At 40.4% G+C, this 17,484-nt stretch overlaps 1 protein-coding gene across 2 annotated transcripts in view; it reads left to right on the top strand.

Moving 5' to 3' along the window:
• Positions 1-17,484, top strand: part of EFR3B (EFR3 homolog B) — a 124,804-nt gene that overhangs the window by 60,251 nt on the left and 47,069 nt on the right. For both annotated transcript variants that reach the window (XM_078149817.1, XM_020983949.2), the window contains exons 2-4: positions 5,336-5,412; positions 7,092-7,219; positions 15,153-15,303. In XM_078149817.1, the coding sequence (XP_078005943.1) occupies positions 5,336-5,412; positions 7,092-7,219; positions 15,153-15,303 (356 nt within the window). The remainder of the gene's footprint in view (positions 1-5,335; positions 5,413-7,091; positions 7,220-15,152; positions 15,304-17,484) is intronic.

Here is a 17,484-nt window from a genome sequence, read left to right as displayed (position 1 = left end):
GCCACAGGTTTACTAGAAATAGATACGAATATAAGGTTAGGAAGAGAGCCCAATCTCTGCCTTAATGGTAGGAATTTTCCTAGCTGTGAACTCAGAGCAATTGTAACTAAACTCAGAACTTTTCATCCAAAATTAATTCCCTAAAAGCTGAAGAAGAGTGAATCTTAGGAGCTATTAGGTTGCCCCCAGGCTTAAAATAAGCTAGCTATTATAACTGCTGTTTGTTGCTGAGTTGTTTCAGTTGTGTCTGACTCTTTGTGACCCCATTTTGGGGGTTTTCTTGGCAAAGATACTAGAGTGGTTTGCCATTTCCTTCTCCAGTTCGTTTTACATGTGAGGAGACTGAGGCAAACAAAGGTTAAGTGATTTGCCCAGGGTCACACAGCTAGTAAGTGTCTGAGGCCAGATTTAAACTGAGGTCTTCCTGATCCAGACCCGGTACTCTATCCATTGTGCCACCTAGCTGCCCAATTATTTTAACAGAGTATTACAAATAGAAAAAAAGAGTTCATCTGGCCCTCTCTCTCCCTATTGCTGTTTGTAAAAAATGAGGACAAGCAAATTATGAGACTGCCAGTACCTTAGAACCTTGAACAATGTCATCTGGGACCAGGACTACCTACCCTTGATAGCCTGACCTGATGGACCAGTTGGAAAGGGGTTGTGGTATTCATCATATTGGAACTCCTGGGAGCATTCGATGTTTCAGATAGAAGATGAACTCCTAAGCTCAACATGGCCCTTTTGAATACCAGGTTATATCTTTCAGTTTGTTCAATGACCTTTCAATCTTTCAAATTTTCATAAAGTTAGTTTTTCAAGACCTACTAGGATCATAAGCTAATAGTCTATGCCAGCTAATAGTCTGCTTACAGATTCCTGAGACTTAGTACAGTCATAGTATTTGAGGAAGTCAGGGGTAGAATGTGTTCTCTCTCTGTCTCTCTCTCTCTCTGTGTCTCTCTCTGTCTGTCTCTGTCTCTCTGTCTTTCTCTCTCTGTCTCTCTGTCTTTCTCTGTTTTTCTCTCTCTGTCTCTCTCATTCTCTCTCTGTCTCTGTCTTTTCTCTCTCTCTTTCTCTCTCCCTCTCTCCCTGCCCCCATGTATATATGTATGTATCTTTTAACCAGAACTTTGACTTCATCTGTGGAAGGGAGCACCCAGTTAGGAAATTCCTCTGCTAATGTACATCTATCCCTTCTCATAGCTTATGGTTTTAAAGCAGAGATTCTTAACATAGAATCCTCTGACCATAAACTTGGATGGGGAAAAAAAATTACATCTTTATTTCAACCTAATTGGTTTCCCTATATAGTTAAAAACATTTTGAGAAGGGATCCATAGGTTTCACCAGATAGCCAAAGGGGCCCATGACACACACACACACAAAAGGTTTTAAAACCACTGTGAGAGTTAGCTGGGAGCACTGAGAGGTCAAATAACTTGCCTAAGGTCATATAGTCTGGTGGAATTAAACCCAGGTCTTCCTGACCAGCTACAAGGCCAATTCTCTGTCCATTGACACCATGCTACCTCCATGACAACACAACCACTGACTCAATAATAGGGGAGAAGGAGAAAGAGTGCTTCAGATATCTGTGATAACCTGGTTGGTTCTTTTTGATGACAACCCTTGATAGAGAAGTGAGCAAACATGGAGATCAGGAGGTGTCCTGAAATGACTTGCTACCACTCCCACTTCTATTTAGCCCATTGGACTTTTGCTGTCTCTAAGAACCTCTAGTTCCTGACACAGCCTGGCTTCTGACTTGTGCTTTCACTTGGATCCCAGCTTGAACTCCACCCCTCTTTCCTGGGGAAGGTCTTTGCTCAGGCCCACTAATTGGCCTCAACCACTAGCTTGTGTCAGCGCCCTAGAGGGGAAGTCTGTCTTCGATCAGTGTTTGTTGAATGATTGGTTACTGGAGGAATATTTACTAAGCCATAAATGAACTGAAAAGATGAATGAATCCCTCTTGTGCTCAGGGTTGTGCTCAGTGAGGTGAAGGATACAAAAGGATAAGACACAGCGCCTGCCGAAGGTCTAGTGGAAGATGAAGCTAAACAATATACAGCAGCAAAATGCAGACCCCTGGCACTCACAAGGGATTAACAATACAGCACAACTCATGGGGCCTGTTGAATCATATAAAACAAACCCTCCACATTCGCAGGTGAAATCAAACAATCTGAAATGACAGAGCAAACTCTCAACCCTCAGGAGGACGGCGATGTCAGTCTGTGGCCCTGCGAGTAAGGAAATCAATGAATACTGAAATGACAAAGAAAAAGGCAGGCAGTGGGAGAAGGGCACAGAACAGAGAGCTTGCTCCTATCTTTTTTTTTCCTTCCTTTTTCTCTTTAGCTTTTCTTTTCTCCTCCCAGCTTAGGGGACAGGGAATGATGGGATGGGGAGACCCTGGACAGCACAGGAGAGGCTAGACTAGCCAAGTCTGGGAAAAAGGGTAGCACTGGGAGAAATTGACTTTTGTAGACTTCCAAACTAGTCCTGATATTGTAACTAGGGCATTGGTATTCTATGGCATGAATGATGAAAACAATATCATGTAAAATAATTTTTAAGGACTCAGCAGCTGCTATGGTGAAGTCGTCGTGTATTGTCTGGGAGATGGTGTCTCCCTTTCAGGAATTGGCTTTTGTCTCTTTTTCTGTGCATCACAGGTAACCAATGCCCCATACTGCCTTCTGGTTGTCCAAAATCCCTCATTTGACCTAGGCCTGCCTTCCTTTTCCAACAACTGTGATGATAGTGACAGAAAAATTGTTAATATAATGACAAAAAGATTGTTAATATCAAATGTAATATCCCCTATTATCTACTATTCCCTCTGAACAATCCTAGTAATCTCAGAATTCTAGTAATGTCCTTGCATTCCTACTCTAGGAGGCATTTATTCTCCATTATGTTTGAGCTAAGTCCCCATCCTGGGACCTGCCTGTAAACAAAGTCAGCTTGAGCCAGATCATCTACCAAATGGCTTTTGATGTCCTTGTGTCTCTCATTGGGATTTATGGTGTTAGATTGTGAAGAGTAAAAAACAAAAAAAAACCAAACCCGAAAACAAAACAAAAAGACAAACAAAACAGAACAAAGTGGGTTTCCTTCCCTGGACTGCAGAGTGGCTGGAGGAGTCTCATGACTATACCCTACTACCCTGCTATCTCAATTAAAGACACCTTATCCCTCCACTTATGCATTTGATTTATTTTAGGACTTGGCAGCAGGATCATAGATTTAGAACTGAACAGTGCCTCAGAGGCTGTATTATAGATGAGGAAACTGAGCCTATCAAGGGTAAGTAATTTTTCAGAAATTCCACACATAGTTAGAAGTGAAACATGAACCTAATAAGCCCACTTTTCAAGGCAAATTCCTGGTTCTCGATTATCCTTGATCTTAGATATTGATTTGATTATCCAATAACATTATCACAGCTTGACATTCATTGTATTATCAGCAGTTTACAATGCAGTGGATAGAGCTCTGGTCCCGGAGTTAAGAAGATCTGAGTTCAAATTTGACCTTGGACACTTCTTAACTGTATGACCTTGGGGAAGTCACTTAACCTGCTTTCCTCAGTTTCCTCAACTGTAAAATGAGGATAATAATAGCACCTACCTATCTGGGTTGTTGTGAGGATCAAATGACGTATTTGTAAAGCATTGATCACAGTCCTTGGTACTTAATAGGTGCTACATATAAATGCTAGCTATTGTTTTTATTATTGCAAACTTGATAACACAAAAATAATTCATATTAATGTGTGAATGGATACTAAGTTTAATCATCCCATTGAATTTTTAAAACAGTAACTTTTTAGCCCAAATTAATCTTTAATTGGTTGACTAGTGTGCAGCCTCAGGCAAGTCCCTTAACCTCTCTGGGCCCTCAGTTTCCCTTCTGTAAAATGAGGGGGTGGGCAAGATGACCTCTGAGGTAACTTTTACTGTTAAGTCAATGACTCTATGGGGTGAGATCTTTTTTTTTTTAGGTATAGGGCCCTTATTTGTTGGAACTGTTAAGCAGAGGCTGAATGACTATATGTCAGGAATATCATAGAAGGGATTCCCACATAGGGTGAGAGGTTAAACTGAGATCACTTTCAATTTTAAGATTTTTTTTTTAAACAGCAAAAATTCCACCAACAACACATTTTCAAGGTTTAATGACTATTAATCTGATATTTGTCATCATTTACAAAGTAATAGTCTTTTTCTTAGATTTATTTATGGGTTAGTACTTACTGTGAAAGTTGGGTTTGTTACAATAATAATAACAGCAATAATAATAAAAAAAAATGAGGTAAAGCCAACTTTCATCAAGATTTTAGATTTCATTTTCCCCCTTTCCTAAAAATGTTAGTAATGCTTATTAATCAACCAAAAATAGACCTAAGCTTTCCCTTCTAATATTATCCCCTTCTGAGCAACATTTTGGTGAATTCAATTCAACAAACATTTACAAAGTAATTGTCTTAATGAGAATGATCTAATAAAATATAGAGTTTGGAAGGGAAAGCTGTTGTTGGATGGAGGAGAGGAAAAGTTAAAGCAAAAATGGGAAGAATAAGAAGAAATTGAAAATTAATGTCTTAGTGGAGCAAGTAGGTGGGTAGCCTCCCAACCTAAACCCTTATTCCCAAAGTAGCATAAAAATTTTGTACAATTTTTTTTTCTTCATAAACTCAGTGTTTTCTGTGTGGTTGGTCAGATGTCAGAAGGAAGTGAGGAAGGTCTCCAGCACATTGGGTGGACCTCCTATGATGAAATTATGGGAGGATGTAGAAAGGATGCATATAGGATGGGCAGACATAGATGTATTGCTATCTTCTTCCTTGGAGAGAACATCTAAAATCACGGAGACTGAAGATCCATTTGAGTACTGAGAGGGTGGAATAGTTTGTTTTAAAACCTTGTCCCAGAATTGGGACATGTTTTGCTGCTATATTTTGGGGTGGTGCTTGAATTGGTTGTGAAAGATTCTACTTACAGGAGCGCATCCCCACTAGAACTGTACCTAGGGTCCTGGTTTGCCTTGAGAACATCCTTGTCATCTGTTCATCTTACCCTGGTGCAAGTCTTTTTTCCTGTCTTGTTACAAGGGAGGGGAATGCCAGAATAAGACATAGCTTGGCATTGTGCAAAATTCAGCAAGTATTTGGGCCAAGGTAGGCTATGGGAAAGGCAGAGCTAGCATCGATTTTAATTCTTACTTGCACCCCCATCGCCTAGTCACATACTTCTCTGTTCTCTAACACCCAGCCCTTAGAGTGCCTGGAAAGCATTTCTCAAAGGCTCTTTTGTTCTTATTCCAGGTGTGTGTGGCTGCTGTGGTGCCCTTCGCCCCCGATACAAGAGACTGGTTGACAACATCTTCCCTGAGGACCCAGAGGTAGGTTGTCCTCCGTGTCTATCATAGACCCATAGAATCTCAAAGCTAGAAAAGACCTCAGAAGTCATTGGGCTGCCTGAGGCCAAGGAAGGGGATTCCCCCTCATTGAACCCAAGGATGGATGATGACCCCTTATCAGCTCGGTAAGGTGAGAATTCCATGCAGGTATGGGTTGGGCTAAGTAGTCACTTAAATTCTGAAGTCTAAAACTTCCGGGATTCTGTAATTCATCTAGTTTACCTCCCTACATGAATCTATATCTACAATATTCCTGAAAAGTTATAATCTAGCTCTGATTATAGGCCTTCAGTGACAAGTAGAAATTTGGACAGACTTCATTACTAGATTTTCCCTTTATTAAGGCAAAATCTGTCTTGTTGGAGGCACCCTACTTTCCTAGTTTGGCCTTCTGGGGCTGAGCCAAACAAATCTATCCCTTCTCTCATATCACCTGTTACTAGCTTCCCTTAAATGTTCACATCTGGCATTCTGTCAGATGCTGGTATGATAGCTACCCTCATCCTTCCGGAATAATAGAGCAAGGTGGATCCTGGGAAGACTTGGTGGAGATCTCAGTTTTTGCTAGCATGCCTCCTTAGGACCCTTTATCTCTGCTTATTTCCAGACAGACAATCAAATCACTGGCCTGTAAGGAATAGGACTCTTTTTGTGAACTTTGGGGGTGGCATTTATCACATTGACTTATTCTGATTTTTGAGTAGTGGAAACTTTGTACTACTTTCATTGTTTTCCTCTGTTTGGGAGGATGGAAATAGCTTGCTCACTAGTTATATAATAATAAGATTAGAGCACCAATAATAATAATGAATGATATTTGTAGAATGCTTTATGGTATCCCATTTGAGCCTCACAACAACTGTACAAGGTCTGTTCTATAGTTATTCTTAATCCCCGTTTTATAGATGAGGAAACTGAGGCTCTAGAACTTAAGTTAGCCTGGTACCTGGTACATAGTAAGCATTTAAATATATGTTTATCTTAAGTGATTTGTCCCTGGTCACAGACCTAGTAAATGTCAGAGACAGGATCTGAACCCAAGTCTTCCTAACTCCAAGTCCGGTACTGTGTTTAAAACCTACTATTCAAATGAAAGGCTTCCCTGGTGAATGGGAAGGAAGCCAAGGATTGTAGGATAGGCAAAGGAACTAAATCCATCATGTTGGAGGTGAAGGGGGTAGGGATAGGAGATCATCCCTACCTACTTTTGCTTTAAAATTGTCCTCCATTAGGTATTCAGTATCCTTCATAATCCATCATCCACCTACTTCTAAACCTAGAGCACTGATCATGAAATTATGAATAGATAGATGGATAGATAGATAGGTGGATAGATAAGTAAATAAACACAAATATATTAGTGATCAGAAACAGAAGAAGTCTTCCTGTTGTGGGAATGGGGAGGAGAGGAGCCTCTAAAATAGTCTCATTGTTAAGCATTTCACAGCCTTGACATCAAGAATTATGATATTCTCTTTATACTGTTTCAGCCTAGTCCAGACTTTGTAAGTCATTGCTAGGTGATAAGATGTTCATATTTCAGTCTGTCACCCAGTGGTGTGTTCAGTGAATCTAGATCATTATTATTTATATTTTGATTTAAGAAACTTCCTAGGTGTAGGCATGGTAGGTATGACGGTGTACTGTCTGTGTCTTTATAGGATGGCCTCGTGAAAACCAACATGGAGAAGCTGACCTTCTATGCCCTCTCAGCTCCAGAGAAGCTAGACCGGATTGGTGCCTACCTCTCTGAAAGGCTCATCCGTGATGTGGGCCGCCATAGATATGGGTAAGCAATGTGAGGAGGTGGAGCACTGATTTCTTAATAGTTTATAGAATATGGTTAGAGCCACGATATGAGGACACTTTATGAAAATTATCAGATATTTCCCAATTATTCATTGAAGTGATACCAGCAGGGCCTGATCTGGGATTCAGGTGACTTGTTAGCTATCTCAAGTCAAACATTGGTTTGGGTTTGTTTCTATCACCAGGTCTTGAGTGTAAAGAGAAGTTGACTTTCTGTTGACTGCATCATTTAGCATTCTTCCCTACCCCATGTATATAGCTCTCATTTGAGAGCACTTGTGGCCCAATCAGCCCCAAATTTGCTATTGTCCCTATCAAACCTACCCAACTATATCTTAGCAAGAAGCACAGATAAAGGTGATTATAAATTGAAAAAATAATATTTAATTTTTAAAATGTATTGATTGCTGTTACTTCCCTGCTATGACACAGGGGCTCAAGATTTTTTTTTTTAAGTCTGCATGTAGAGGAGTGACTATATATGCAACTCAACATTGCCAGTGGGAGGAGGAAATTAGGAAGATTCAAGGAAGTAAGAGTTTGACAAGGTTGGAAAATTAAGAATTGGGGTACAAGAAGGGGACGGCAGTGGCGCTAGGGGCTGTGGCAAGAACAAAATTGGCCAGTGGGACAAGTATCCCTATAGGTGGAGATGATTGGAATAAGTAGCCTGGACAGAGGAGTTAGGGTTGAACATATAGGGTATTTGCTAGGTATGCTTGGAGTAACAATTCTTAGGGGAGATCCCCCTCTTTAATTAAGTGGGCTACCAATTTAATAAATACAAATGGCCATTTCATGAATGGGGAGCAGAATTTTCCAGTTTCCAAACTGGAAATCAGTCTTCTTTCCCCCCCATACTGCTCATTCTTTCCCTCTCTCTCTCTCTCAGAGACCTGTCCCCAGATCTTGGTGCCTATCTTTCCTTTTTTTTTTCCTACCTTACATTCCTGTGCCTGCACAAGTAGTTCCCATCTTGTTCCAATGTGGGTTCCTAGAAAGTAAAACATAAATCAAATCCTATTTCTCCATAGGAACATTATTGTAATCGGAGGTTGCAATCATGACTAAGGCTTCTGCATCAAATAAATCATGAATACAACCAACATAAATGCAAAGATACAGCAACTATAAACCCTAATTATCATTTAAAAGAGTATATTTGTACTCCCAGTCTAATAAAATGGGCATAAATGTAGATATGTATTGATTATATGAGGGGCCCTGATGTGTTGTAAAGCAGACTTAGAATACATAAAGAAAAGCTACAGCATGCTAGCTAATGTAAGCATTCAACATTTAATTAACAATAATTTTCTTTGCCTTCTTGAAATTTACAAGGACTCTGGGGAATGATTCAGATGGCCAAGATCTCTTTAAAAAAAACAAACCTACCCAGGGAATTTTGAATCAAAGCCTTCATTTTTTTGTTGTTGTTGTTATTGCCTATAAATTTCCTTACCCCAAGCAGAGGCATTCTGTGATGTTTAAAAATTTTGAGAGACATAATTTCTGGGTAATTTCATCATTTTATTAATTTTTATTTAATTATTTTATTAACAAGACCAGCATTTTAAATTAAAGGGCCAGTGACACTCTCAAATGCCAAAGGCAATCATGGCAGTGGATTCATGGCTTATATACCCTTTGGAAGGGGGGTGTTCCCAAGGGTGGCAGTTAACTCTGATAGGTTAACAATTAATGAGAGAATGAGTATTATAGTGAGGACCCCAGAGAGTGACCTGAGTCAAAGAGAGACTATCCCTATACCCAGACGACCCCCAGCCTCAGGCAGTCTATTCAAAGAATTTATTGCCACCTAAACCTGAGTAGAGCACAATGGCTTCCCCACCTGGATGGGGTCTGAACCACATTGTTATGAAAGTTAATCCAATCTCATCAGTAATGTCCTTCAAGAGACTGAACTTTTGAAATCAGGACTTTAGAAAAAGGAGAACTTAAATTATTGGTTATCAATAATTATTTCTTTCCATTCAAAACCATTCCCTTGATATTAAAAGCAATGTTATTGCAGTTGGTCCTTGGGGGAAAAAAACAACAAATATTTGTGGTGGCAGCCAAGGAGTAATAAAGAGAGCTTGCTTTAGAGTCAGGAAGGCCCAAGTTCACTTCCTGATTCTGACCCTAGGCAAGTTTCTCAGACTGTACATTGAAAAGCAGGTATTCACTTGCATTGGTGAAGGAGGTTTCCATGGTAGAAGTTCTCTATACTAATGAAATCATAGATTCGGTCCAAAAAGAATCCCAACAAAGGAGGTTCAGTTTGGTAGTGAGGGTAAGGGAGTGGGTTACTTTCAGAAATAACTTGCGATATAAAAACAAAAGACATCAATAAAACTTTTTAAAAATTGCCTTTCAAATGTCCAAGTATTTGAAGTCCACTTCCCTTCCCCACCAGGGATTTGAATTGTGAATATTTGGAGAAGAGGACTTAGACTTGGCCCTCTTTGTTGTCTTTACTCTGTTCTTCCCTTTGCCTTCCTACCCAAAGTTCAAGGGCCGCCTTGAAGAAGAAAGATCGAAAGTTAAGGTTCATTCCTTTGCCTAGTGATGCCTTTAGTAGTGATGATGATGAGATGTTCAGTAGCTGATTGGATGGACTGAAGGGCTTGCTAACCACCATTTAGAAGAGGTACCTCCTTTACCCTGCTCCTGCTGCCTCTCTGAGTCACTGCTGGCTCCAGCAGTGGCAGCACCTGTTTCTACATTCTATGTGGAAACTGGAATGTATAGTGAAGGGCAGGTGTGTATTAGACAGCCTATAATAAATTAGGGGCAGGAGGTGGGAGATGGAGAGGAAGGAAGATATATTCCATGGGAAGGAATACAAAGCAAATAGAGTCCAGAACTGTCTGTATTCACATCTTTCCTGTTATTCTCTAAGAGCCTAACTACATAATCTAATACCTGCAGGCCAAGAAACAACAATAGCACATTTAGTATAAATTACTAAAATTTAGTAATTTTAGCATTACTAAAAGGAATACTTGTAGTATTTATTAGGTTGAGTCTGTCCACACACTGATTTGGCTTTTGTTGTTGTTGTTGTTGTCATTGTTGTTTGCTTTTTGTTAAGGCGATCAGACTTAAGTGACTTGCCCAGGGTCGTACAGCTAATAAGTGTCAAGTGTCTGAGGCTGGACTTGAACTCAGGTCCTCCTGACTCTAAGGCTGGAGCTCTATCCACTTCACCACTTAGCTGCCCCAGTCCACACACTGTTTGAGGGCTAACTACTAAGTACCTTGTACTCAGGGATAAATAAATTTTTACTGATATTTGTTAGGGTTTTTTAATGTCACCAAAATTTCTTCTAGTATTCCTTTCCCTTCTCCTTCCTAGAAAGCCTTCCCATGTAACAAATAATATTTTTAGTGGCAAAAACTTATCAGTACATAGAAAAAAATCTGAAAATATATACAATATGCCACACTGGTGAACCTCCCCACCTCTGCAAAAGAATGAGGTAAGGGTGTCCTCTTATATCTCTTCTTGGAGACCATTACTATTCTTTATAATTTTGTAACATTTACTTTTGATTATTTTGTGATTGTGATTTCCGTTTACATTATTACAGTCATTGTGTATATCGTTTGCTTGGCTCTGCTTATTTCACTTGGCATCAGTTCATGTAAGTCTTTCCATGATTCTCTACATTCATCATATTTGTCATTTCTCATAGCATGGTAATATTCCATTACATCCACATATCTTAACTTGTTTAACCAATCTCCATTTTATGGACATTTCCTTTGTTTCCAATTCTTTGCTAACATAAAAAACTGTTATTATGGGCAGCGAGGTGGCGCAGTGGATAGAGTGCTGCCCATGGAGTCAGGAGAACCTGAGTTCAAATCCGGCCTCAGACACTTGACACTTCAGACTTACTAGCTGTGTGACCCTGGACAAGTCACTTAACCCCATTGACTAGCAAAAACAAACAAACAACAAAAAAAAGGGTCATTATGTTTTTATGGTGGCAAAGAATTGAAGTTGAGGGGATGTCCATCAATTGGGGGAGGGCTGAACAAGTTGTGGTATATCATTGTAACGGAATGCTATTGTGCCATAATAAATAAAAAGCAAGATGAATTCAGAAAAACCTGGAAGGATTTATATGAACTGATGCAAAGTGAAATTAGCAGAACCAGGAGAACATTGTACACAGTGACAGCAATATTGTAAGATGCTCAGCGGTAAATGACTTGGCTATTCTCAACAACACAACGATCCAAAACAGTTGCAAAGGACTCATGATGAAAAATGCTATCTACCTCCAGAGAAAGAATTGATGGAGTCTGAATGCAGATTGAAGCATACTATTTTTCACTTTTTTTCTTAACGTCACAAGCATACCAGAAGGACACACAGACTGGCCCTTGCTCTTGACATAGACTATCTCCTTTTATCATGATACATTTCTTTGAGGGAGTCCTTTACTCTAGTTCTCTAGAAGAAGGTTAGGAAGTATTCAGTTTTAGAGATGGCAGCTACCTAAACTAGGCATCAAAGTGGTGCAGTGCATAGAGGGCTGGGCCTGGAGTCAGGAAGACATGAGATCAAATCCAGCCTCAGACACTAGCCCTGGGCAAGTCATTTAATCCTGTTTGCCACAATTTCCTCACGTGTAAAGTGAGCTGGAAAAAAAGGAAATGGCAAACCATTCCATTATCTTTGCCAAGGAAACCCCAAATGAGCTTATGGAGAGCTGGACACCACTGAAAAAAATGACTAAACAACAATTAAGGAGGGCCCAGAAGAAGGAAAGGCTTCCATGTAGAAAGGGTGTGGGGGCAAGGGAGGGGTAACCATGGCGGGTGCCAATGCTAGGAATTAGGCATTTCAATGAATTGAATTATTTGAATCTGGTTGCTATGAAGATGCATGTAATCATCATATGGGACTTCATTAAATACTATGTATTATTTTTCACATATTTTGTATCCACTTATGTGAGCATGTATCATATCTCCCAATAGGCTTGTTGCCTTCCCATCTCTAGTGTCTACCAAAGAGCCTGGAACATAGTAGGAGTGTCAGGGATAGGGGAAGGAAGTGCCAGAGGTGTAGACTCCCCCTTTCTCAAGCTCATGTCTGCACCGTGCTCCCTCCTGTCACTAACTGCATGACCAGATCTCTCAGTCCTTGATGAGACAGAGAAATAGGTATGGGAAACAGAGCCAGAAAAGCATTGTACCATAAATTTGAAGAAAATTGAAACTGGATAACCCTGGAAGAATGAGGTCTTATAGCTGATGATTTTTCTCCTGATCTATAGGCTTTAGGAACTAATTGGGAACACATCAAAGCAAAGTACAATGGAAAGAACATCAGCCCTGGAGGCAGAGGTCCTAGGTTCAAATCCTGGCTTTGCCAGTTATTACCTTTATGTTCAGTTGTGTCCAGTGCTTTGTGACCGTGTGGGCCTCTGTCTATGGAGTTTTCTTGACAAAGATACTGGAGTGGTTTGCCATTTCCTTCTCCAGCTCATTTTATAGGTGAGGAAACTGAGGTAAACAGGTTAAGTGATTTGCCCAAGATCACACAGCTAGGAAGCTTTTGAGGCTGGATTTTTAAACTCAAGTCCTCCTGACTCCAAGTCTAGCACTCTGTCCACTTCATCACTCCTTATAGCTGTCCTCTTTACAGCTTTGGGCAAGTCACTTAATGCTCCTGAGCTTGTTTTCTCATCTGTAAAACAAAAGAATTGGAATAGATGGCCTCTGAGGGCCCTCTCAGCTCTAGAACTAGGATCCTATGATCATGTAATTTCCTATCCTCCCTTTATTCTCTTATATCTCCCCCTGCCATGTGTTGCAGAAGAAATACGCATGTTTTTTTCATTAATTTTAAAAACTGAGTGGCTGAATTTGGTAGAACAGTATGAAAGCTTCCCTGTCCCTAAAATATCTGGATTTGGAGACAGAAGACATGGATTCAAATACCAGCCATGCTGTTAATTACCTGTCACCTTGGGCAAGACACTTACGGGGTAGGGAAGAGGAAAGAAGGGAATAAACATTTATATAGCACCTACTATGTGCTAGGCACTGTGTTAAGCACTTTACAGATATCTTATTGAATCTTCATAACAGCCCTATGAGGTAGCTATTATTGTTACCCCTATTTTACAGTAGAGAAACTGAAGATTCAGCAACTTGCCTAGGGTCACACAGCTAAGTAAGTGTCTGTGAGGCTGAATTTGAACTCGACTTTCCTGACTCCAGGTCCAGTGCTGTATCCTCTGAGCCATCTAGCTGCCTCTACTTGGCACATATTGGGTACTTAATAAATGTTTATTGGATGAGATGGGTCATTTAAACTATTGGAACCTCCTATTCTTCATCTGTAAAATAGGGATAATAATACTTAGAGTAGTTTCCTCATAGGAGTGTTGTGAGATAATGGATGGTACTTAGCAAACTTTAAAGTACTATATAAATGTCATTACTCTATCTGGTGTACATTCCATATATCTTAGATTTCCCCAAGTCAACAAACATTTTTGAAACACCTGTGCCAGAACCTGTGCTAAGCTCTGGAAATACAAATATAAGTGAAAAGAAAGATATTTCCTACCTTCAAAGAGCTTGCATTCTAATGGGGGAGGGGAAGATAATACATAAAGACGGTGGTGGAGGTGAAATTACCTAAGTCAGGGCACTGTAGAGAAAATCCAGAGAGTTAGCTGTAGCCTAGAGAGGAAGGAGGGCGTGTTGGCCTGAGGGTCCTCCTTAAAGTGAAGGTTCCAAGAAAGAGAGTCCCCAGGGCTGGAGGGTATGATGCGATATGTGAAGTCCATGAGATGAAGTAAACTTACTGGGTGAAGAGGTTTCTGGGTTATTGTAGAGAAAGACTAGGAGAGGGAGGAGTACAGCTTGGAGAGGGAGGAAGAGTATGATTAATAGCTGCCTCAATGATTAAGTACTCATATCAATCTGCTAGTGAAATGATACAGGGGAAAAAGGATTGAACTAAAAGTCAAGAGACCTGAATTCTAGTCTGTACCTCCAAATACTTTGCTAGCTGTGTGACTTTAAGCATAGCATTTAGGATTATAGGAAACTTGAACATCTCTGGGCCTCAGTTATATTATCTATAAAATGGCAACAATATTTGATCTGCTTGATAGCAGGGAGCTAGACCATATCATGGACAGCTAGGTGGTGCAGTGGATAGAGCACTGGGCCTGGAGTCGGGAAGATTTATCTTCCTGAGTTCAAATCTGGCCTCAGACACTTACTGTCTATGTGACCCTGGGCAAGTCACTTAACCCTATTTTCCTCTGTTCCTCATCTGTCAAATGAGCTGGAGAAGGAAATGGCAAACCACTCCGATATCTTTGCCAAGGAAACCCCCCAAAAAGGGATCAGGAAGAGTTGGACATGACTGAACCACAAAAGGCCCTATTATTTCTTTAAACCCTTCCCTACTCTAACCTCTGATTCCAGGAATGAGTAGGAGTCATCTGAAATATTGTTCTGGGTACTATAATTTAGGAAGGGTATCAATAAACTGAGGGAGGGCAGCCAGGATGGTGAAGAGCACTGAGTATATGTCATATGATGACTGAAGGAAATGGGGGTGTTTAGTCTTGGGGTACTGAGTGACCTTGGAAGACATTCAGGGTTAATGTTTCTGACTCCTGTCCCCTATGTATGTCTTGCCCAAGGTGACAGATAATTAATAGCATGCCTGGTATTTGAATCCATGTCTTCTGGCTCCAAATCTAGAGATTACATGTATGTCTCATTCACTGGAGTTGGGATAGGAAGACCTGAGTCTATTGTCTCCTAGGAGCTGCCTCAGGCTTCCAAGCCCAGGATAAAGTCTATTGAGGCATTGAATAGGGCATCTAGACTGCAATAATATCCATGACGCTTCTTTTCCCCAGCTATGTGTGCATCGCAATGGAGGCTCTGGACCAGCTGCTTATGGCCTGCCATTGTCAGAGCATCAACCTCTTTGTAGAAAGCTTCCTGAAGATGGTGGCCAAGCTGTTGGAGTCTGAGAAGCCCAATCTGCAGATCCTAGGCACAAATTCGGTAAGCAGAACCTGAAGGGAGGGGGGAGGGCAGGGCCTGTTTGGGTGTCCCAGCCATCATGAAAGGGAAAGGAGTAGGCACTCAGATTTCTTTAAAAAAATTTTTTTCCTTAGGTATCTGGATCACTAAGTTCAATTCTCCATTCTCTGACCCTAAATCAACTAATCAACATTTATTAAATGCCTACTATGTACCAGGACAAGTGCTAGGGATACCAAAAGAGACAAGAGACTCTCTGCCTTCAAGGAACTTACAGTCTGATTGGAGAGATGGCATACAAACAGATATATACAAGCAAATTGTAAATGGATTAAAGTGGAAATGATTAACAAAGGGAAAGCTCTAGAACTAAGAGGGTTTGGGAAAGGTTTCCTCTAGAAGGTGATATTTTAGTTGGAACTTAAAGAAAAATCATGTTTCTCCTTGTCCATAATAAATGGGGGAAGTGATACCTGGCCCATCCTTTCTGAAGTTAAGTAAATGAATGTCCATGAGACACTTTGTCCACATGTACCTTGAAATATATGTACTTAAGACAACATAGCAGAAAAAAAATTCTACTGTAGGGTTAGGATCTCCAGATTTTAGTTCAGGCTCTGCCACTAATGAGCTGGACAAGTCACTCCACTTCTCTGTTTACTCATCTTTAAAATGGGGTAGGAGAGGTTGGGGCTAGGTCAGGTTTGTTTTAAGATTCTCTTACTCAACTTCTATTACTACCATTTCTATGTCTTTGTTTTGCTCTGCAAGGACATGCTAATTAAATTATATATTCATCTCAACAAAATGGTGGTGGGAGAGGAAGGGAACGAGCATTTAAGTTTCTAGCCAAATGGCTAGGTACAATTAGGTGTCTCAGTGGATAGAATGCCAGGTCTGGAGTCGGGAAGATTTTTATCTTCCTGAGTTCAAATCCAGCCTCAGACACTTACTAGCTGGGTGACCCTGGGCAAGTCATTTAACCCTGTTTGCCCCAGTTTCCTCACCTATAAAATGAGCTGGAGACGAAAACTACTCCAGTATTTTTTTTTGCCAAGAAAACCCAAAATGGGGTCATGAAGAGTTGGACATGACTGACAAACAATTGAACAACAACATATATAAAAAGGTTGGAAGATATCTGATTAGGTTTTGCTGAGTTAATTCACATTTTAACTGTAGAACAGTGAAGAGCTGTTAGCTACGTAAGCAGATCATAAATTTAGACCCAAAGGGATGTCATCTAGTTTAACCCCTACAGATGAGGAAACTGAGGTCCAGAAAGGTTGAGGGATATGCCCAAGGTCAGAGAAGTAGTAAGTAGCAGAGAGAGAATTTGAACCAAAGTCAAAGTGGACTCCAAATCAAGTACTCTTTCCATCAAACCAAGCTATGTTATTTTGCCTGTGACAAGTAATTAATCTACTTCATTCAGTCAATGTGTGGGTCAGTAATAGATTGGGTAAATGAGTAAGAATTGGGAGCAGAGACTGAACTTGAGAGGGCAGATGATTGATAAAGTGAGTAGGAAAAAGGATGAGTGGTCAATAAATTGATCACCAAATGCTGGTAAGATTACACACACACATGCGCACACACACTCACAAAACCTGCAGGCAAGGTCTTATGATTGTGGCCCATGTAATGACTAGTCCCTCATATAAAATAATCACCAACAATCATTCAACAAGTATTTATTAACCACTGACTGCATGCCAAGCACTGTGCTAGACATTAGGAATATAAAGTCAAAAATCAAATAATCTCTGCCCTCAACAGAGATAGGGGCCAGCCCTGTGATTTCATCAGGCATAGGGAACTCTCGGGATGGGGGTAGGTAGGTGAGGGGGATTTCTTTGATTGTGAAGGAACACACCAATAATTAGTATTTAGAACAGAATCAAAGGTGGAAAGGATCATAAAAATCATGTGGCATACTGCTCTTGAGTGCTTTGCAGCTCCCGAGTTAAATTATGTAGCTGGGTGGCAGAGTGGATAGATAGAGTTCTGTGTGAAATCAGGGAGATCTGAGATCACGTATGACCTTGGACACTTTCTAGCTGTGTGACCCTGGGAAAGTCACTCAGTTTCCTCAACTGTAAAATGTAGAACACAATAGTGCCTTACCCCACACGGCTGTTGCAAGAATCAAATGAAATAATTTATATCAAATATCAAATGAGATATTTATAAAGGGCTTAG

The sequence above is a fragment of the Phascolarctos cinereus genome, unplaced genomic scaffold (assembly GCF_003287225.1).
Source record: "Phascolarctos cinereus isolate Bilbo 61053 unplaced genomic scaffold, phaCin_HiC Scaffold_2;HRSCAF=192, whole genome shotgun sequence".
Lineage (NCBI taxonomy): Eukaryota > Metazoa > Chordata > Mammalia > Diprotodontia > Phascolarctidae > Phascolarctos > Phascolarctos cinereus.
The sequence above is the reverse complement of the archived record's forward strand: the minus strand, read 5'-3'. Positions and strand labels throughout refer to the sequence as shown.